The 22999-nt window shown below is 46.3% G+C and overlaps 1 protein-coding gene across 1 annotated transcript; it reads right to left on the minus strand.

Annotated features, from left to right (window-relative positions):
- Positions 1 to 917: 917 nt before the first annotated feature.
- On the minus strand, positions 918 to 21561 carry LOC310779468 (SH3 domain-containing protein 19-like; the record flags this gene model as incomplete). The annotated part of the gene is made up of 12 exons (XM_083640000.1): positions 918 to 1042; positions 2505 to 2599; positions 2916 to 3081; positions 3331 to 3365; positions 3885 to 4144; positions 6753 to 6811; positions 7116 to 7349; positions 7489 to 7786; positions 14497 to 14773; positions 15650 to 15687; positions 15826 to 15897; positions 21482 to 21561. The coding sequence occupies 12 exons, from the start codon at positions 21559 to 21561 to the stop codon at positions 935 to 937; spliced, it is 1722 nt and encodes a 573-aa protein (XP_083496126.1). The 3' UTR covers positions 918 to 934.
- Between the last annotated feature and the right edge of the window lie 1438 nt (positions 21562 to 22999).

Here is a 22999-nt window from a genome sequence, read left to right on the forward strand (position 1 = left end):
ATGAACGTGAAGTCGTCAACAAAAGTTGAACAAAACATTTATCATCATGAGTGAGACCTCTGTGATCCCGTCTGACTGTAGAGGAGAATCTTTAACAATCACCAAGGCAACACTGACTGGTGGATACTGTTGTCTGTTGTTGTCAAGGCAACGCAGGTTCAATCACCATTACAACAGCCACCAGCCAGGGTTCTAACTAACCATGGTAAGGCTGGTGTAGTGTTGTTGGCTGCCAAGGCAACAGCCCCAAAAAAAGTGTTCTTAAATCACCAAGCCAACACTGGTGGATAGTGTTCTCTGTTGTTGTGCACGGATATGCAGGTTCTCTACATGGCAACAGCCATTCATGGCCTCTAAATTAAGGTAAGGCTGGTGTAGTGTTGTTGGTTGCCAAGGCAACAGCCAATAAGAAAACGTGTGCTCCGTCACCAAGGCAACAGCGGTGCTGTTAGTGTTCTCTGTTGTTGTCAAGGCAACGCCATGTGTTCCCGCGGCATCGCCGATCTCAATCGTCGTGGCGACACACCAAGCAGGATTCTCAGTCTCCATGGCAACAGCAGCCAATCAGAGTCTACAGCAACTAACGAAGGTGAAGCTGGTGTGTAGTGTTCTCGGTCGTCAGGGCAACGGGCCGGTAAGGCAACGCCGGTTTAGTGTCCTCAGTCGGCATGGCAACAGTGAGCAATCAGGCAAAGATGTCCACTCTTCTAATGTGCTGGTTCCCATGCAGAACCGCTGCAGAGGCTTGTTCATTCAAAACGGATGGAAATGAAGAGACTCCGCCCCTAGGAGTCTCCTCCATGATGTCATGACATAGTGGAGGAGACTCCTCCCTGAGGGGCGGAGTCTCTGCAGTGTGTAAAAGTGAAATGTGTGGTTGACTGAAATGCACTGAAACACTGAGTGGAGCAGCTGTGGCTCACTTTGTCTCTCCTTAAAGAAGTGAAAGGTAGTTTTTAGGAACAATTCCACGCTTCCCGCCTACAACTCCCATAATCCACTGCTCGTCCACAGTCTCCACCTCTGTCATAACGTCGCCCACCTGAGAGAGAGACAGAGAGAGAGAGAGAGAGAGAGAGAGAGAGAGAGAGAGAGAGAGAGAGAGAGAGAGAGAGAAAAGTGTTTTGTTGATCAACATACAGGCACAAATCAAATTTAAGCTGTTATTAACACCTTAAGTGCCATAGCCGAAATAATTTGTCTTACATAATCCAGCGCTTGAGTGCCAGAGCCGAAATAACTCGTCTTACATGTTTTTTTGACGGTGGGACATCAATCAACCCCTTTTACATCTTCGAGATAACTATTTGGAGCAAGAGCATGTGTGTAATCTATTTTACCGACCACTAAGTGGCGACAGAGACCGAGAGAAGTCACAGCCACGGGACCCAAAAGCCACAAAAGCAGCCGCCTCCCGCGGAAATGGCTTGGCGATTTTACAGTCAGAAGCCCGGACACACACACACAGAACGGACAGAGATCCCTTCCCCCCAGAGCCGCGCAGCAACGCGCGAACACACACACACACACACACACACACACACACACACACACACACACACACACACACACCGCGGGAGAAAGCCATTCAAGGAAATGGCGACGCGATTTTACAGTAATCCATTTCAGACTCGTCTTGCCCGACAGGCAGACAGGCAGGCAGGCAGCAGCAACGCGCTTCTGACACGCCCGCTGTTAGAGCCAGGAGGAAGGAGGAGAAGACACACGGAGGGAGGAGTTTGAATGAGAGGGGTGTTTCCTGTTGTTATGGAGGAAATTACTGTTCAAAACTATTGTTTAGAATGTCTGACGGTCTTACTGATGCCAAAAATGAATGGTTAAAGTGACTGTTTCACAAAAAGCCATTTATCTCTGAATAAATTTCCAGACGCTGAAACCATGCTGTACTCAACGGCTAATATCTACATAACTACTAACTCTGCAAACTAACTCTTTTAGACAGAGAAAGCACACATTCTATTAGTTATTTTTAGATGATTGGTGTTCATGAATTCTTAACAGAAAAGAATCCTCGGCTCTTCTAAAATGAGCCAGAATCGTCAAAAACACCCCTGGCACAACTTACCTACAGGAATGAAAACATGGCTGGCATTCAATGTGTTAACATCCCAAAACAGTGGTTGTCAAAGTGGGGTTCGGGGACCCCCAGGGGGCCTTGAGTGCTTACCAGGGGGCCCCCAGCAAAAAGGGGTAACACAATGATGTATGTGTATGACTATTTTGGTCATGGGCTTCATACACTTTCTTTAATAAAACATCTAAAACCAAAAACCCTATCAGATGGGGGACCCTGGGACAAGATCTTATCAGATGGGGGGTCCGTGGTCTAATTTGTGTCAGTTTAGGGGTCCGAAAACTTTTGAGAACCACTCCCCCAACACACACACACACACACACACACACACACACACACACACACACACACACACACACACACACACACACACACACACACACACACACACACACACACACACACACACCTTCAGGGTCAGCTCATCCTCACTCTCAGCTGTGAAGTCAAACAGAGCCTTGGCCACACCCTTAACCGCCTCCTGCTGGCTTGGGATTGGCTGAGCTGGAAACAAGAAGAGGAAGCGGCGGTTAGACGTTTAGCGACCCACATTTATTACCACCTGCACCTGTGTGTGTGTGTGTGTGTGTGTGTGTGTGTGTGTGTATGTGTGTGTGTGTGTGTGTGTGTGTGTGTGTGTGTGTGTGTGTGTGTGCGTGCGTGTGCGTGTGTGCGTGTGCATCAGAGCTGGGTCAAATAGTATTTGTTTTCTTGCCCTCGGAGCACTGGATGGGCGGAGTTGATAACATCACAATGATCCACACATCCTCAGGCGCTGTGCAGTGTGTGTGTGTGTGTGTGTGCGTGTGTGTGTGTATACCAGGCTGTGTGAAGGCAGCAGGGTAAAGCCCCTCCCTGCCCTGCAGTCTTCCTCTCCTCCACGCGGCGTCGACGTGCTGCGTCACATGGATCAGCGCCCCCTTCTGGAAGGACAGGTCCTCTGCCGTCTGACCGGGGTAATCAAACAGGGCCAGCGCCCACTCCGTCTGCATGCACGCGCGCACACACACACACACACACACACACACACACACACACACACACACACACACACACACACACACACAGAATGATCAAGCTAACTTTACTTAAACAAACTGAGAAAAAAACGCAATCATAATATCTTTGTGTTGAGAGCTCAGAGCGCTTTGCATAAAATACATGGATTAAAACAATTAAAAGCTAAAGAAAAATGTAAAGCAAAAGTAAGACAGGAATGAAAACAAGTAGCTCACCGCTGACTCTTGGTCTTGTGCAGGTTTTGGTGCAGCTGAAGACAGAGGGAACAAACCATGTGTCAAATACACAATCAATAAGACTGAGAAAATTACGTAAAACCTGTTTTAACCTGAATGACATCATTCACTGATTTGGCCCTGCAGTATGCTTCCACTATCATATCCAAAATAAATGTTAAGTGTAAATACATCTTGTGAAAATTACACCACTCATTTGATTTCTCCCATCCTTCATGCTATGCAAATAAATTAAGGTATAATAATCCAAAAAATGCCTTATCATTATAAACATTATCATGTTTTTATTGTGTTTTTTTTTATAGTTGTTTAATGAGCTTTTACAGCAAGTTCTGTCTGCAAAATAAATGTAATAATATTATAAATTTACAGTCTTGTACATTTCATTTTACATGCACGTTGTTGTTGTAGGCCTATAATTGTTTTTGATCATCTGAACAAGATCAAAATAAATCAACTGAACTGATAGGAAGGAAGGAAGGAAAGTAGGAGGAAAGAAAGAAAGAAAGAAAGAAGCCAGCAGTCCATCTCACCTGTAGTTTCTTCTGTCGTCTCCTCGCTTATCTTTGACGAGTCTTTCACCGTTTCCCCCGGCGACGGCGGGGCAGACTGGGGGAGGGGCTCCACCACCTCGGTGAAGTTCAGGGGGAAGATTCCGATTCGCCCGTGGATCTGGCCCCGCCCCCACTCCTGCCCAATGAGCTCCAGGAGAGCGATGACATCACCCTGGGAGAAGGTGAGCTCGTCCTCCTCCTCTCCCTCGTAGTCAAACCTGGCCACGCACCTGGGACCGCTACACACACACACACACACACACACACACACACACACACACACAGAATAATGCATACAAGAAAACCATCACATTCAATTGTGTGTGTGTGTATATGTGTGCGTGCGTGCGTGCATGTGCGTGTGCGTGTATATATGTGTGTGTGTGTGTGCTCACGCATGCGTGTGTGTGTGTGTGTGTGTGCATGTGTGTGTGTGTATATGTGTGCGTGCGTGCGTGCGCATATGGGGCCCTATCAAAGTCAATATCAACAGACACACGCGCAGCAACGTGTGTGTGAAGTTTTGTTAAGCGTTCACACACACGCGCGTTTGCATTTTTGATACGTACGCCACCGGAAGTTTATCTGCATCGCGCACAACAGTCCGCGTACGTGAACGCGTCGCGTAGTTCTCTTCTATTTTATTCTAGTTCCATGTTCCATTTTTATGCAGTAGATGGTGCCAGTGACCAAAATACTAGGCTAACCCTGACCATGTAGGGAATGACAAAATTTGATGAAGGTAAAAGTTGATCCAGCATGTCGCTGGCATCGTTTATTATACAGATCCCTATCTAGAGATACAGCACGTTGGTAGCTATAGCTAAGAGTGATAAGCTAGCTAGTAGCTGCAGGCTGTGTAGAGTGGTCTAGTTGCCTCCTGTGCTAGGAGGCCTAGACTGAAGAACAGAGACTTTGATTAGCTTAAATAGCCCAGCTGCCCAATCCACCAGAGTCACATGACACCAGAGTCACATGACACCAGAGTCACATGACACCAGAGTCACATGACTGTACTTGAGGTTTCTGTCCCAAGTCCTCTACAGATCGCTAGCAGACTATTCTGTGGTCACCACAACCAAAATATTACCCACAATCCCTTGCACCCACATTTTACAACATAAATCGCCCATTAATCCTCATAAACAGCATTTAAAACATGTAATAATGGATATATGAGTCAGTAAAACAGTTTTTGTAATTGTTTTATTTTATTTTATTTGGTGAATGAATAACACCATGTTACAGACAAAGACCCACCAGGCGTAGGTATAAATAGGTTTTGATGTGATTGCAGAGTTAGGTTCAACTGACCCCTTGCGGCTGGATGGATAGAAGCAAGTTGGTCAACAGTACAGTCCTGACAGCATGAATGATGATTGAATGAAAATTATTGTATTTCTATGTTCTAAGTAATATTTTGGTCACTGGCATGAACTGGATGAAAATGGAACATGGAACTAGAATAAAATAGAAGCGAACTACGCGACACGTTCACGTACGCGGACTGTTGTGCGCAATGCAGATAAACTTCCGGTGGCGTAGTATCAAGAATGCGAACGCATGTGTGTGTGTGTGAACGTGTAACAAAATTTCTCCAACATTGGCCACACGTGCACATGCTGTAAGTAGCTACACTACGCATCTTGTTGTCTTGTACGCAAATTGTTCTATTATCTTCATGCGTGCGTTTATGCATGCGTTCGCGAAAAACGCATAAACATTACGTGTAACATTACGCCTAATTTTACGCGTAATGTTATGCGGGGTGCAACAGTCAGACCGCGTACGCGTGACCATTACAAGTCAATGGGGAAACTACATGACACGTCAAGCATTGCTTTGCTACACAGGCGTCAAAGCATGCGTGTGTGACATTACGTCATTTGGCAGACGCTTTTATCCAAAGCGACTTACAGTAACACACTTTTTGTCAGCAATAGAGCAATCAACTATGGAGCACAGTCTATGACAACTACAAATCCTGAAGGAACAGTGGTACGAGTTTTAGTTTAGGATTTCTTTTTTTTTTTTAGAAAGAGAGAGAAAGAAGTTAGATCAAGAAGGGCCCAGGTGGAGCCTGAAAAGGTGAGTCTTTAGTCTTTTCCGAAAGATCGGCAGTGATTCAGCTGTCCTGACCGAAGGTGGCAGCTCGTTCCACCATTGGGGTGCCAGGGACGAGAAGAGTCGAGATCGGGATGAGCGACTTTTGAGCGCCCGTAGCGAAGGAGGAGCGAGGCGCCCTGCACTGGTGGAGGAGCGAAGGGAGCGCTGAGAGGTTTGGAACCTGACCATAGATTGCAGGTACAGGGAAGCTGACTGGTGTACTGCCCTGTAGGCCAGTACCAGTGACTTGAATTTGATGCGAGCTGAGATGGGAAGCCAGTGGAGGTCCTGGAAGAGGGGAGTGACATGAGAGAATTTGGGTTGGTTGAATACCAGACGGGCTGCAGCGTTCTGAATGAGCTGAAGCGGTCGGATGTCGGTGGCAGGTAGGCCAGCCAGGAGCACGTTGCAGTAGTCCAGGCGAGGGACGATAAGTGACTGGACCAGGAGTTGAGTCGCTTCTCTTGTGAGGAAGGGACGGATTTTGCGGATGTTGTAGAGGGAGAACCTACAGGAGCGTGCTGTCGCAGCTATGTTGGCTGAGCAAGACAGCTGGTTGTCGAGGATCACCCCAAGGTTCTTAGCTGTGACACGTGACACGTTCAGTCGATAGCTGCGCATGTTTATTGAGTCGTTTGGACCTCCATAGCGCGTGTGCGTGCGTGCATGTGTGTGTGTGTATATGTGTGTGTGTGTGTGTGTGTATATGTGTGCGTGTGTGCGTGTGTGCATGTGTCTGACCTGACAGCAGCAGGCTCTGGCTGGTCTTTGTGCTCAGCAGGAAGGACAGGCAGGATGGTCTGGAAGACAAAACACACAAATTATCTCTCATGTAAAAAATTATGTAGTTTGTGTCAAGGAACCGATAAAAGAAGGAAGAGTCATTACACAACCCAACATATTTACGTCATATGACCTTTGACACACTTTTCCGAATGTGCGCATTCGTTTATTTGCTGTTGGTCTCCAAATAATTCATTTGACTCGCTATGAGCCCTGTAAAGTATATAATAATGTTTGGATACTATTCAGAGACTTTTAGGTTAGCGACAGCCTAGCAACGTTACAACAAACAGATATTAAAACTGACGGTTAACTTCTCACCTCCGGTCCTCCGGAAGGGACAGCCCGCTTTATGTCTGTCTCTCCGGCCATTTCCTCATCCAAGACGGGTTTCGATTGGCTGTCCAGACCAGGAACAGGCTCTGGTTGGATGTCCAGGTCCAGGAGACACTGGGATTGGTCGATGAGAGGGGTGATGACTGTCTGCCCTCTCCCCTCGCCCTTCTCTGGCGGGGCGGGGCTTGGGTCATCCAGGACAACCAGGACTTCCTGTTTCTGAGACATGACCAAATAAGGAAATCTCAGACTTCTATTTCCCAACTGATATCCAATAAAGCCACTGAAGGGGTATGTGTGTGTGTGTGTGTGTGTGTGTGTGTGTGCATGCGTGCGCACGCACGGGGGGGAAACCTACCATATAGCTGTCATAGAGGGGGTGTCCAGGTTTAGGGCGGGGGGGCAGAGGGGGCCCTCTCTTTGTTGCCCTCTGACCCTGCGTCTGATTGGCAGTGACAGAAGAAGGGGACGGACTGGTCTTGGACGGAGGAGGCTGGTTGGCTGGAGTGACAGAGGGGGCGGGGCTAGTTTTGGAGGGAGGAGGCGTCAGGTTGGCTGTGGACGAGGACGTGGTGCTGACTGCGGGAGGGGGCGGTCGTCCAGGAATGGATTTAATTGGTGGAGGACGAAGGGGGAGGAGCTTCACCCCTGATGGCCTGGACAGAGAGAGAGAGAGAGGAGAGAGAGATGTCATTAATGTCAAGCGTCAAGTCTAAATGTCACAACAAAGTCAAGTCACAACAAGAGTCCAGTATCAATTTAATATAGAAATATCTAGGACTTTTCAATGCAATCTAAAAACATGGTGAGAGGATCAGGAGTTTGATTTCTATAATCAGTTTCAACTTCAGTAAATTCAATCATTCCATACAAATTCACAAAACACAATTTAAATTCAGTCTGCTGGAACAAATCTCATCACTTTTAATCTGAGTCATTTACACAAACACAAGATCTCAAGTCAAGACTTTAGAAACCTTTTCAAGTCATCAAAGTACAAGTCAAGTCTCAAGTCACCAGAACCCAAGTCTGGCAGTAGCCAAGCACAACTCTTGCTAAGTGCTTAACTCATTGAGTGCCAGCCACTTTTGGAGAACGGACGCTCCCAGTGCCAGAGTTTCAGAGCGTTTTCAGTGATTTCTCGAGGCCCACAGAATATTGTGTGATATTACTATGTAAACACTGAACACGCACAAAGAACGATGAGACTCTATTCTATCATCTGCAAAAAAAAGTTTATTGATCCCATTTTCCGTTCTTTAGTTATGAGCCGGAGAAGATAGCTTGATTCATCCAAATACAGCAATTTTTTTCTAGAAGCTGAGATAATTGGCCTTTTGTGAAATTAATCATTTCAAGCACATCACTGACTCTGAAGCTAATCTTTTCTAATGTAGTCACACCTCAAAAATAATTTCCTTCAATAAAACAGTTTAGGCCAGGGAATTTTGTTTGGCAGAATAATATTTTTAGCTACAACCAGCAGCGCTGGCCCCTGCGTGCGCTGCTGGTTGCAGCTTCTTGCTGGTTTTGATTTGCTGCTGGTGGGTATCGGATATTCTGGCTTGCGTTTGTCAATCCTGTCCTGCTGTCTGGGTGTTGCGTGCTGCTCTGCGTGCCCCCCCCCCCCCCCCCCCCCCCCCCGCCCCGCCCCGCCCCGCCTCGCCTCGCCTCAACTGCACACTCCTCCTCCTGTCTGTGGTGGCTCTCTGCTGAGTTTGCTGTGCGCACAGTGAAGGGTGCGGAACAGCCAGGCTTTTTTACAGCGTTCCGCGTGTGTTTGTCACCGGCAACGATGCTTCCAGTTGAGAATAATAACAACTCCACGGTGTGGATGTGCAGATGTGCTGTCGCAACCGACACGGAGCGGCTCAATTGTGGGAGCAGATTGGCTGCTGCAGGCACAGCTGCAGTAACGTGCTTCAGCATATCGATGCATACGGATGCGATGCGATTTCCGTTTCCATAACGACTTCTTCTTTGTTTTTTCCTTGCCTTTCTGTTATGTGGAGAGCACTGTCGCCACCTAAGGGTTCTGTAAAATAGGTTATAGACCTCCAATAGCTACAATAGTTGTACCAGAGATGTATCAGGGATTGATCCACGTCCCACCGTCAAAAAACGCAATTGACGACAACCGTCGTCATTGGCACTCTACGTCAGTATTTGAATTGACGACAGCTGTCGTCATTGGCATTCAATGAGTTAAGGACACGTGACACAGAGATTCCGTTAGCCGGCAATTGCCGGCTTTCCGCTGGTATTTGTTGCCGCGGGCCAGCAGATTAAAAGGTCACCGGGTCAAGTGGCCGGTTTGGAAATATGCCAAAGAAATAAATTCCTTATATAAACTAGCCTAATATTGTGTGACATATATGTGACCTATATATATATGTATGTGTATATATATATATATATATATATATATATATATATATATACCTCCTTGAGGCATCCTCTTTGTCTATGGTGCGGCATAGTGCGGCATAGTAGGATTGCCTTTTGGGAGGGTCTGGTGAGACGAAGGAGGAGCGCGGCCGGGAGAAACCCACAGAGCCTTAGCCCTCCATGCACCGAAGGGTCTTTCAATGCTGCGGTGTAGCACTAGCTCTATTGCAGCGGATTGGGCATGATCCCTTCCGCGGGCAACGTTGCAGACAGAGTAGGAAGGCTGATCCGTGAGCGGCTGCTTCCGGGACGCTGGTCGGGGTCTTAATCGGCCTCGGCTGGGTCTACTGGGCGAGGGTGTATGATGTTGGATAGACCCGAAACACCTTACAACCCCAGTTAACATCACTGATGACGCGTCCCAGTGCATGCTGTAGCATTGTATTTTGAATCATATATATATATATACATATACATATATATATATATATATATATATATATATATATATATATATATATATATATATATATATATATATATATATATATATAATTATAAATCATGGAAAAGTTCTTCCCCCCCCCCCATAATTCCTTTCAAAAAGTGAAACTTTCATAGATTATAGATTCATTACACATAAAGTGAAATATTTCTTGCCTTTATTTGTTTCATCTTTCATAATTTTGGCCTACAGCTCCAGAAAACCCCCAAAACAGTATTTCAAGAAATTAGAATATTGTGAAGAAAATCAGCAGTTACTTCTCAGTTATGACTGACTCCAGCCTCAGTCCACTCCCTCTGAATCTCTGCCACATTTTTGAATCGTCTTTGCTTGACAATTCGCTGAAGCCCACGGTCATCCATGGTATTTCCATGATATTCAAGTTTTTTGGAAAGGATCTGTAAATATATATATATATATATATATATATATATATATAGTGAATAGTTCGATAATTATTTTGAAATATACAAAAAGGCTTCTGTGGCCGTATGGTCTGTTCATCGTTCCCCACGGTCAAAACAAAATCTGACCAAGCAGCTTTTAATACAGCTATACAGATGTGACTCCCACTGTCGCCACTTTTAAAAGTCGGCTCAAAAAAGTCCTTTTACTAAAAAATCGGTATGTACCGTAAATTCCGGACTATAAGCCGCGGCTTTTTTCCCGTTTTTTGGCCCCTGCGGCTTATATAACGGTGCGTCTTATCTATGGATTTTTTCAGAAAAAAAAAAAAAAATACAAATAAAATCTCTCTTTTTTAGCACTCTTTCTAACTATAAATCCACTTCTGTTTTAATTTCCTCTCTTGCCCTCTTTTCACCACACCGCGGACACTGTGTGCACTGTAAAAATAAACAACGGTGGTGTTGTGTTATGTTGTTTTGTTGAAATGTTACGGTAAGGGACTGTTCGTTATTTATGAGAGGGGGGGTATGGTGCAGAAAGGGGGAGGGATATCAAATATTTTTTTGAGTACTGGGGAGGGACTTGTGTTTTTTATTTTGGCTTTAGGGAGGGCTATACAACATTAATTTTTTGTATTTTGTATATATTTTAAATGCGTTTTTTCGTTCCAAAATTCGTGTTTACTCCCCTATTTATATCTATGGTTTACCTGTATGGTGACTGGACTTGGTATCTCCCATTCCTTCCTTTCACGTAAACCGCTGCTCCTATGCACTGTGTACAGGCCCTCACTCGGTCCTGCTGTTTGCTTGGTGCATTGACTGGAAACGTTTATCATCGCTTTATATTGTTTCAGAGCTGGAATTGTTGACACATATGCAGTTGGCTAGGCTCAGGGCCGGTTCGAACATATAGGCGACATAGGCGACCGCCTAGGGCGGCACTTGTGCGCCTTCACTTGCAGCTCTCCAAATATTCTCCAGCGCTCTGCCTCTCATGCTCTTCCCCGCTAGATCCATTCTCTCGCCGCTGTCCGCGGCACGAACCGCCCGCCCTACTATGCCTCTGATTGGCCTACCCTGATATTCTTACCCTAACCCAACCAATCATCACTCCTCATGCCTAAACAAGCACTACTACTAGCCAATCAGAGGCAGAGGAGGGCGGGTCATCATGTCTTCTCCATCCCGCTTGAATGAGGAAAAGGGACACGGAGTAAATGAAATGACATAGCCTACAAGTAGACTAATTTACATCATTAACTTTGGGTTAAGGTAGCCTAGGCCATGTGCTCATATGTGTGTACCAGTATTAGTGTAATCAGTAAATAAGCGCGATATTTCTAACGTTGTTTCTGGGTTCCAAAACAATCTGTTTCCCTGTGCAGCGCGTAGTGCGCACTTTGCCTGCCCATTCATTGGAGAGACCAAAATTGCAAGATACAATATCTGAAGTTTCTCAAAGTTGAAACTACCTCTGCAGTAGTAGCCTACAATGAAACAAGACAGACTTAATGGACTGGCAACAATCTCCATATAAAATGAACTGGCAGAGAGAATCCTAATAGAGGATGATTGGATTTATTTAAAGACCTTTGCTGACGCAGCCCCCGCTGGTGTCCACTTCTGAAAGGTAAACAAGCTTTATTTGCCAACAGCTCGTAACAACAACTCGCCTTTGTTAAGTTGTGAATCTGCTGATGATATAGGCTATAGGCTAAATACATTGTGAGTCTTATATTACTGTGGTTGCGCCGCCGTGCGCACATTCCGTGTTTTATGCACATGAGAAAGTGGTAGATAGCGTTGTACAGTGGGTGGTACCAAATACAAGATAGCGGGAAAAAACAACACAGAAACTGAAAGTGAGGATTTATCCTTCAAGATGAAAAACGTACACCAGGATTTGGTACAGAAAACCTATAGCCTACTTTCCCCCCAACTCCAGGGATTTCGTTGTCATGCGACCATCAAATGGTAAGTGTTATATGGCCGCCGTGCCAATATTGTGGACGCTGCTCCTACAGTATGCACTGTGTACAGGCCATTCAGTACATTTGGGAGAACGGTCATTAATATGCACGTGTCGGTATGTTTCGTGTGTGTGTGTGTGTGTGTGTGTGTGTGTGTGTGTGTGTGTGTGTGTGTGTGTGTGTGTGTGTGTGTGTGTGTGTGTGCAGAATAGGTTGTTTTGGTCCTGCAGTTTGCTTGGTGCATTGACTGGAAACGTTTATCATCGCTTTAGCCTATATTGTTTCAGAGCTGGAATTGTTGACACATATGCAGTTGGCTAGGCTACTGTAGGCTTTATAACTAGGAGATGAGGCCATATTGGGCTGGGTACTATTAACGTTACATGCCCCCCGCCCCCTCTCCCCCCCGATGTCGGGCGCTATCAAACGTAGCGTTCTTCAGTAGGCTACTACCTTTGGTGTGAATATGATAAAGTGTGGTTATTTATGGTGGAGGGAGGGTGATGCATTTATCTCCAGTCACTCAGGGAGGGACATGGGAAAATATTTATAGATCTGGGGAGGGTGAAGGAACAAAACGAAAACAAAGTCGCCCCTGCACCATACCCCCCCCCTCTCATAAATAACGAACAGTCCCTAATACGGTAAATGGGAGCTTCCTCAAACAGCCATCCCGACAATCCCCTCTGTGCGTGACCACTTACATATGGTAATTACGGTAAGCAAACGGCCACTCGGCCATCAACTCCCTCCCCCGACTACCAGGAGAAAATCACAAACTTCGGCGAATTCACACAAAGGAAGATCAAGGAATATTCCATCGAACCGGAGCAGATCATAAATATGGATGAAGTGCCTTTGACGTTCGACCTGCCACTCACTCGGACTGTTAACAAGAAGCGCCCTGGAGGATTCTTTCACCAAAAAAAAGCTTTGCTCGTTCTCGACAGCATGAGAACGAGCAGTAGAAGCAACACTCTCACTTACCATGGGGAAGGTACGCAGAAATTCACACGAGGCAGCTTTCAAGTTGAAAGCAGTCAATCTCGCATTAAAAGAGGGAAACAGAGCAGCGTAACCTGGGCATCGATGAGTCAATGGTGAGGCGTTGGACGGTGCAGCAGGAGGAACTGTCTCAGCACGGAATATTATAGGAGTGTGAAAACATCCACAATCACCAACAGGTTCCAAAACGCTGGACTGCTGCGGGATGAAGAGAATGACGCCGCCACAGCTGGCGCTGAGGGCCGTCAGAGGCTTCAGAGGCTGTTCGATGCCGACAGTGATGAAGAGGAGTTCGTTGGTTTTGAGTGACAATGAAGGAGAGAGGAGAGTGGTTGACGAAGCCACCCTGAACCTGTTCGTTTCCGACACTGAAGATGAGGACTTTGGTGGTTTCAGTACGCAGGAAGAAGAGGAAGACGAGGATTAGTGACTTGACTTCTCTGGTTACAGGTTTGCTGCACATATAGCCTATTGTTGTGTGATTTTGTCTGGGGATTAGTGACCTGACTTTTGTTTTGTTTTGTTGAAATGTTAATAAATGGGAGCTTCCCCAAACAGCCATCGCTTTCCCGACATTCCTCTCTGTGCACGAACCCTTTCATATGGTAATTAAACATCAAAACACCCGCGGCTTATAGACCGGTGCGGCTTATAGAAGAAAAAAATAGTCAATTTTGGTCCCGCGGCTTATAGACCGGTGCGTCTTATAGTCCGGAATTTACGGTACAGTAGGTGTAACACGTTATTATTGTATTATTATTATTTTCAATGTTTTATTATTATTATTATTATTATCCTTATTTACCTATTTTATGTTTCTTTCTTTCATTGTTCATGTCATTTTACTAGACAAGTTATGGATTCTTGTGGGGAGGTTCCCACCATATTTTATGTTGCGGAAAAACAGTAAGAGATGAGAAATTCACTACAAACAATATTGCCCATAGTACAGTTCAAATTAACCTATGTAAACATCTCCTCCCCCCTTGATTGACAACAAGCAAATCCAAGCAACAACAACAACAAACCAAAAATAAACGAATAAGATTAATAAATATGCTATAGAGATCAAATTAGCCGTGTCTTACCGTGGAGGCAGAGGAGGATCTGAGGAGTTTGGGTTGGCGGTGCCGGCAGAGTCTGCTTTGGTCAGAGTCAGGGAGCCCTTCCTCCGGGCGGGAGCCGGGGCCGCGGGTTTGAGACCTGGGACGGGTGCGGGTCCCAGGGGTCTGGAGGCTGGAGCCGGGGCGGGGATGGGCACGGGTCCCGGGACAGGCATGGGATCCGGGTGTTTGACGCCCGGGGCGGGAGGTTTGGACGGGACGGGAGACGGATCTGAGGGAGTCTTGGAGGACGGAGCCGGAGCTGGAGAGGTTGCATCACAACACGTCATTATATGACATGTTATTATATTACGATTATTTCTATTATATATATATGATAATAATAATGATGATGAGCTTTTGTTTTGACATTGCATGTATCTAAAAAGCAATGCTGAACAAAAACGCATAAAGCAAGAACAGCAATTTAAGAAAAACATGCAATAAACTATTTCATAGATTATTCAAAAATGACAATAATTGATAGCTGCAGCCCTACAGAAAATAAAACTAAATAAAAAAATACGAAAACCAACCCGAAGATTCAAAAGTGGATGAATGCAAGTATGATTTGAAATGAGCAAAAACATCAGATTAGCTGGAGGAGGTTCACGTATCTCATAACATAGTTACTGTCATAATGTTACAGCATTAAAGTAAAATAAGCAAGGTCGCTAACTAGCTAACCGTTTGTACAGCGGCCAGTAAAGCCTGGGCAGCTGTGCATTGTGGGAATTATCAACGGTCAAGTTGACCACTCAGGTTGCTAGACTGTAAACTACCTGCTGTATAATGTGTCTTTGTGCACAGCAACACACAGCAGACAAGTTATGTGCATGATTACAGTTCCTAGACACACGCACGCTCGTGCACGCAGGTTCACAAAAACGCACGCACGCACGCGCACACACACACACACACACACACACACACACACACACACACACACACACACACACACAGTAAAGTAGTGATTTTGGTTCTTGCACAATCATGGCAATGTGTTACACATGGGCTGGGCTGCATGATTTATTAACCTCTCTCTCTCTCTCTCTCTCTCTCTCTCTCACACACACCATGATGTTTGCATGTTTCTGCATAAATTGTTTGCAGGATTTGTCTCTCGAAGCTCTCAAACTCTCCACAAACACTCCTTTGTGCTGCAGCTCCATCCAGCTTAGGACACACACACACACTCACACTCACACTCACACACACACACACACACACACACACACACACACACACTCACACTCGCACACGCACACACACACACACACACGCACACACACACACACAGTCTCCCTCTCTCACCGCTGGCTCGGCGTGGTGAGGTCAGCGCCGGCGGCTTGGTGGGGACGCCTGGACGGACACTTCCTGGTTTCACTAAACGGACAACACCAACAAAGAAGAGCATCAGTATCTGACCCGGACAAACAACTACAATATCGCCCCTCATCTGTCATGTGACGCGTCAGCTCACTGGCATCGTGCCAGCAGCTCAGATTTGACTCAGGCCACTCCCCCATACTGCTTCAAACACTCAAAACTACGTCCAAATATTGACCTAAGATAGTCGTTACATGTAGCTAGATAAAGAGCAGGCAGGAAATGATATGTCAAAACGAACAAAAGGAGCTGAACAATTTATGATGCCATACTGTGATTTTCTACACTTAATAATTGTAGTACTGTATATTGGCAAAACTTACTCATTATTCATATTAATGTATAATATAAATAGTTTTCTTGACAATTTGTTGAATTCATTCCTCTAATTTTTAATTATCAATTTAACATAACTACTGTAGATATTTTCAACTTTCTCGGAAATTATTAGGAAACTGTGGAGCCGGAAAATGAAGCATTACCAAGCATTTAATTTCAATGAGTGTATTACAATAAGGATTTGGATCCTACTTTCACTGTTCTCTCTCTACCTAGAATACAAATCCTCTGAACAAGAAAACTCAGCTTTGGGTCCAAGAGAAGAAGAACAAAAATAATCAAATGGATGTCTCTAAGGTGTACTAAATTAGGGGTCCTTGATAAGAAAAATGTTGAGACTCACTGATCTAGGTAACACCAGAAGAGAAAATATCACAATATTTGATCATATTGAATATCAGCCCAAGCCTGCTAGCTGCTCTGAGCTTGACTGAACTGAACTACAGTCAGAGCCAGCTTCAGCTTCATTCAAACTTTGACTTATTCAATCATGGCCGAGGCCTACTGTCAACTAGCCTGGTAAAGCAGCCGCTCACGTGAACATTACATTTCATTTAGTTCTGAGGGACCGTCTGGCCTCAAGCCCTGGGAGGGCTTGAGCAGAAACTACAAAGCGAACGAGCCAATCAGCAACTGCGCTCAGTGCCCTGTGATTGACAGTGCACGTTGGCCAATCAGGAACGCCACTAGCAAAACAATAATGGCCGCCTCCTTGCCTGTCCGCCTCGAGGAGTAATGTCAACGTTCGTTGAGTTTAAACAGCCGTAAAAGTGCCGTTATTACAGAAAGACACTCAAAGACAACAATTAAACAAGTACAGGAGTGTGCAACAGCGGAGTTTCTCGGTGGAAAATGTGTTTTTGCCATATTCTCCCGAGCAGTGTATAGGAAATTGAAAACATATTTTCGGGGCAACGTTTGCTCCACTGTCTAAATAATGGGGGCATTTACAAAATTTTGGAGGCACTTAAAAAAGGCAATTAGTGCATAAAGTTCAGGGTTGCCATGGGTCTTGAAAGTATTTGAAAGTGCTTGGATTTATTTTAAGAAAAGGACTTAAAATGCTTTGATTTAGAATCTCTGAGTTTGAGCCTTGTGCACTCTGTAATATTAAAATTCACCAATGATAAATTTGTATAATATACAAATGTATCATATCATGCGCGCACATGTTGTGTTGAACCAACCAACAACCAATACGAATTGTTTAATCTGGCAATAAAGAAATGTGAACTTGACATGCTATTTTAATAGCCTACTCAAAAATGCACCTCCCACTATACAGCAAAGCGAGGAGTCAATGTTTCTTGATATAATCATTGCCATTCAGATCAAAATAATTAGTCTAGTCATTAAGTTTGCAGATAATATTTCTATCATGTTAACTCTATGTTACTCTACTCTAAGCTATATATCTCCCTCTTTGCTCTGAATGAGAAAATACTGAATAATTACATCACAACAGTATAATCCTAATGTTAATTTAAAATGAGATATTCCTCTAAATATCGCTAAAAAATGTAAAAAAAAAAAACATAATTTTTTTTTGGCGGGGCCTTTGCGGGCCCCACCGAGTGTCCCTTCCTCCCAGCACCCCCTGCTTAAAGGGACTTCCAGCGGCCCTGTCTGCAAGTGTGTCTGTGTGTTTGTTTGTTTGTTTGTGTGTGTGTGTGTGTGTGTGTGTGTGTGTGTGTGTGTGTGTGTGTGTGTGTGTGTGTGTGTGTGTGTGTGTGTGTGTGTGTGTGTGTGTGTGTGTGTGTGTGTGTGTGTGTGTGTGTGTCAGGGCCGATTCTAGGGGGGGCAGGGGTGGGCAATGCCCACCCAAAAATTAATCTTGCCCACCCAAAAAAAAAAAAAAAAAAAATCTCCCTTTTTGAATTCCAGGCGACCGCACTTAGGGTCGCGACGCGAAAGTTGGAGACCACTGGGTTAGTTAGTTTAGGGCACCTAACAGTAGTTATAGCTTTAATTTGATTTGAGAAATAAGCTCATCAAATGAAAATAAATATTATGGAGTTGATTATTTTAAACTGGATGAAGTATTTTTATTTATTTTTAGGGTAAGTCAATCTGCTTTCAAAGCAGTTTTCTTTGTCACTTTTCAGTTTGAGTTTGAATAAGACTAAACGTGTTGGAAATATAGCAATAATTTTGTAAATACCGTAGTTAGTTTGTACAGTTTGCTAATAGTTTTGACAATAATAATGTAAACATTGGCCTGTCACCTGAGTGAAAGTTCCTACTTACAGTTTGGTGACCCAAAACAGAATGGTGACTCCTACTGGAACAATTTGGTTCAGTGTTTATGCCTGTGTTGCTGTCTATTGTAGTGTAAAACGACTACAGGGAGAGCAGGTGGTTATGTGGCACATTGAAAGTGTATGCATGCACAATATTTCATTCACAAACATACAGCTTGCCTGTCCCTTTAAGTACGTCTAGCTGGAGCAGTCAAACGTAAGAGTGTCGTCATGGTGAGGAAGTGAGCTCGCGCTGCTCTGTTAGTTGCCTGTTACCATCTGAATGGTCAAGTCACACTGCAGAGCCAGCCGACTCACTTTATTTTATTATTATTCCTTACAGGTCAGTAAAACGTCACCAAGCGCCTTGATATAACAGTGGCACTGTATATTAGCTAGCGAAGCTGTTGATAAGATGTTTGGTTGTGGGCTGTGTGTTTTGTGTTGGGATGTGTGCCGACCGAGATAACGTACTTTGCGCTAAGCTAACGTTAGCATACTTGCACGTCCAGTAACGTTATGTGCCGGTCGGGCTGTTGTGCTTCAGACACAGTTAAATGAAGGGTTGGACTAACTCGCCAGCATGTGTTACTTGGTTGGGGTTCTGTGTGTATTACTAGATCGGGTGGTTTAAACCTTAAAGGAATCCGGTTTTAGTTTGTTTTGAGAAATGCTAACTCACGTTAATGCTAATAGTAGAGTGCTCCATTATAATGGACGCGTAGAGCAGATGACCCGGATGTCTGCGTTGTAAATGATCGTGGATCCAGTGTTACTGTATATTCTATATGTGTCACGGATGAAAGTACTCTATTCAGTTGGTTAATGTAATGTATTATTGTCTTGTTATTTCTAGAAACATAATTACTTTAGAGAATGGTTATTGTTGGGAATGTTATTATAGTATATTAGATGAATGTATGTGTGTATGACTGCTAATGAATCTGATCTTACTTTATTTGATAATATTTAGATTTACTTTTATATTTGTATCTATATTTGAAGTCTAATTATAATTACTTGAATATGCAAATGTATAATTACTTGAATGTGCAAATGTAATTCAGAGATTTGTATGCAATATGTATTTTTGTTTACATCTGTTAGTTGCCTGTTACCATCTGAATGGTCAAGTCACACTGCAGAGCCAGCCGACTCACTTTATTTTATTATTATTCCTTACAGAATAAACCACACGCAAAATATGTCACTCTGAGTCCAGTCGTGAGGTTCATGAGTGCAACAGTTACATGAAAGTGAGTGAGAAAAGGAGAAGATACTGAATCATGACATCACAACAGTATATTCCTAATGTTAATTTAAAATTAAATATTCTTGGATGAAAGTCCAAAAAACGTCAAATTTTCTTCGGCGCTGCCCTTGCAGGCAGCACCGAGAGTCTATTCCTACCTAAAAGTACTTCCAGCGCCACTGAATATTGTAGCATTGTCAGGAACGAGGCGTGAGTCAGGATCTAGTCACCGCACTTTATTCTTTATCACACACGGTCCGAGGGCCACTGTCAGCCGTAGCCCACGCCAAAACAACCCCACAACACACACCAAAACCCCCGCTAGCTTCCTCCTAGCTTCTCCGCTCTTCACACACCCAACCTTCCCTCTCAGGTTCCACACACCAACTTCCCGAGCTGTCCCCCGCTCTCACAGCTCCCCTCCCCCCAGCCAATCACAGGTGAATCCCTCTCTCACCCCCCCCCCACTGGCTAAATGTCGCCTTCACAGACCCCCCGTAACTCCCCATGCACAGAACAGTACAACACACAACAGCAGCACACAAACCCAACCCGTTACACTTCCCCCGCACATCAAAGCTTCTGGCCCCCCAGAAGCACACAAGTCCCTCTCCCCCCCCAGTGGGGTCACTCCTCCGCCGGGTGACTCTCCTCAGCCCCCCCCTGTGTCCCACAGTCATCACACGCACTGCAGTAGTTCCACACATCCTCCTTGTGTTTGCCCCAGTAGTGTCCCCCACAAACACGGCGGAGCGTCTCCTCAGGCCCGCGATGCCCGAGACAGCCGAGGCCCTTGTGCGCCCACCGCAGTACCAGCCCTCGGAGGGAGCTGGGTACAACCGTCTGGAACCCTCTTTTCTCCCCCCTCCCCAAAACTCCATCTTCACTCAGACGCAGCTTCGCAAACATATCCCACAGTCCTTTCGTGGCACCGGAAAACGTGTGAATCTCCTCCACAGGGGGCCGGCGTCCGGCCACCACCCACGTGTACACCGGACCGATATCCGCGTCCTCCGCCTGCCTGCGTTTCCACTCCTCCGCTTCGACCGACCAAATGGCCATGTCGTCCTCGCCCGCCAGGTCCACATCTGAACACTCCCCCTCTTTCTCCGCCTCTCGCCCATGCTCGTCCTCCTGTCCCCCTCCCCCAGGGGGCGGCGTGTTCAGGACAGCAGGGAGAACACAAACGGCCGCGACCACCACCTCGGCTTCCCGTACAGCAACCGTGGGGGGCGTAGCGCAGCTCGGCTGTGCCGGTCCCTCCGGCGTTAGTAGCGACACCTGCTCAACTGGAAATATGAGCGTCGCTCTCCCGATCCTAACGACGTTCTCTTCCCCCCGGCTTTCCACACTCTCCCCAACCCGTGTCTCTTCCCTGACCTCCACTGTCTCAGTGCAGTCTCTGGCCAAATGTCCAGGCCTCTTACACGACCAGCAGAGTCTCACCTGCCAGCCGCCTGCACGTCTCTCCTCTCCTGCCGTCCTCTGCTCCCCGACAGCCTCCGGACACCCCCTGGCGAGATGCCCGAAGGCTCCGCACGACCAGCAGACACCTGGCCGTCCCCAGTATCGTTGCTCCGCGTACCCCGTCTGTCCCCCGGAACCGCTGCGGCACCACCTCCCCACGTGGCCCGGTTCTCCACAGGTCCAACACACTCTTTGCGGCTCCTCCGTCCGCTTCTCTCCGCGCTGCGCGACTTCCCGTAGTAGCTCCATAAGCCCCTCTGCCCAGGCAGGCGTCGCCTCCAACAGCCGTCTGATCTCCTGCAACAAGCGGGCCTCCACACCGGCAAGTACCGCGCTGAGCTCCTGCTTCAGGCGGCCCTCCATGCTAGCAAGCACTGAGCTAAACTCCGGGGTCGGTAGCTCCTTTTCCCCCCCGTCCACCGACAGGCGTTCTTCTAGGCGCACCATTCCACGTGGCCCTTGTAGCAGCTAGCACACAAACAGCTAACCGCTAACGCCAGGTCGCGCTCGAGCCTTCCAGTCGTTAGTTTTTCTTCTGACGCCAGTGTAGCATTGTCAAGAAGCAGGCGAGAGTCAGGATCTAGTCACCGCACTTTATTCTTTGAACACAGGTCCGGGGCTACTGTCAGCCGTAGCCCACGCCAAACCAACCCCACAACACACACCAAAACCCCCGCTAGCTTCCTCCTAGCTTCTCCGCTCTTCACACACCCAACCTTCCCTCTCAGGTTCCACACACCAACTTCCCGAGCTGTCCCCCGCTCTCACAGCTCCCCTCCCCCCAGCCAATCACAGGTGAATCCCTCTCTCACCCCCCCCCACTGGCTAAATGTCGCCTTCACAGACCCCCCGTAACTCCCCATGCACAGAACAGTACAACACACAACAGCAGCACACAAACCCAACCCGTTACAATATAATGCAATTTAATCCCCATCCCCGAACCCACAACCTCTAGCAACCTACCGCCAAAGTTGCCCCCTACCAGCCCACCCTAGTGTGACAGTCTAAATACGGGCCTGGTGTGTGGGTGTGTGTTAGAGTTGGTGGCAACTTGCAGAGAGATGTGTGGCGCAGCAGTGAGTGTGTGGGGTTCGGACTATTTGTCAGTGAATGGATGCTGCTGCTGTATATTTTGACATGTTTCTGGTGTCCGCAGTGTGTGTGTGTGTGTGTGTGTGTGTGTGTGTGTGTGTGTGTGTGTGTGTGTGTGTGTGTGTGTGAGAGAGAGAGCCAGCTGAACCTCGTTAGTAAGGTCTCATTGCAGCCCTCTGCAGCCGCTTGCGCTTTGCTCTGCGTCTCAGTCCATCTCTTTTTTCACTCTCGTTCACCACTGGCTTGCCTTCTCACCATTGGCTGGGAGTAACGTTGATAAGATAAGATACTAACTTAGATGCAGTGATATTGTCGCACCAATTAAGCACATAGACACACGTAGCCTACAGACTTTTAAAAGTGAGCCTCCCCCCACACAGCGACTTTCATCCCCACCGTCATCTCCGCAAATCTCATGGCAGTTTAATAGCAAACATGTAAAATATAACGCTATACTATAGCAAGACTGTCTGGACAACGTGACAATAAACACATCAGCGTCAGGTTCAACAGAACACACCCACTCTGCTCAGTCAAACTGCTGCGTCGCATCCTGCTGTCAGGGAGCAGCCACACACGGGGGGCGGGGTCAGGGAGCAGCCACACACGGGGGGGGCGGGGGCGATTGAAATCGGCTATGGAAAATCAATCGTCATTTCAGTCATTTCAGCCATTGAGTCGGCAATATACGATCCGATCGCCAATC

The sequence above is a fragment of the Poromitra crassiceps genome, assembly GCF_964638095.1.
Source record: "Poromitra crassiceps genome assembly, chromosome: 7".
NCBI lineage: Eukaryota > Metazoa > Chordata > Actinopteri > Beryciformes > Melamphaidae > Poromitra > Poromitra crassiceps.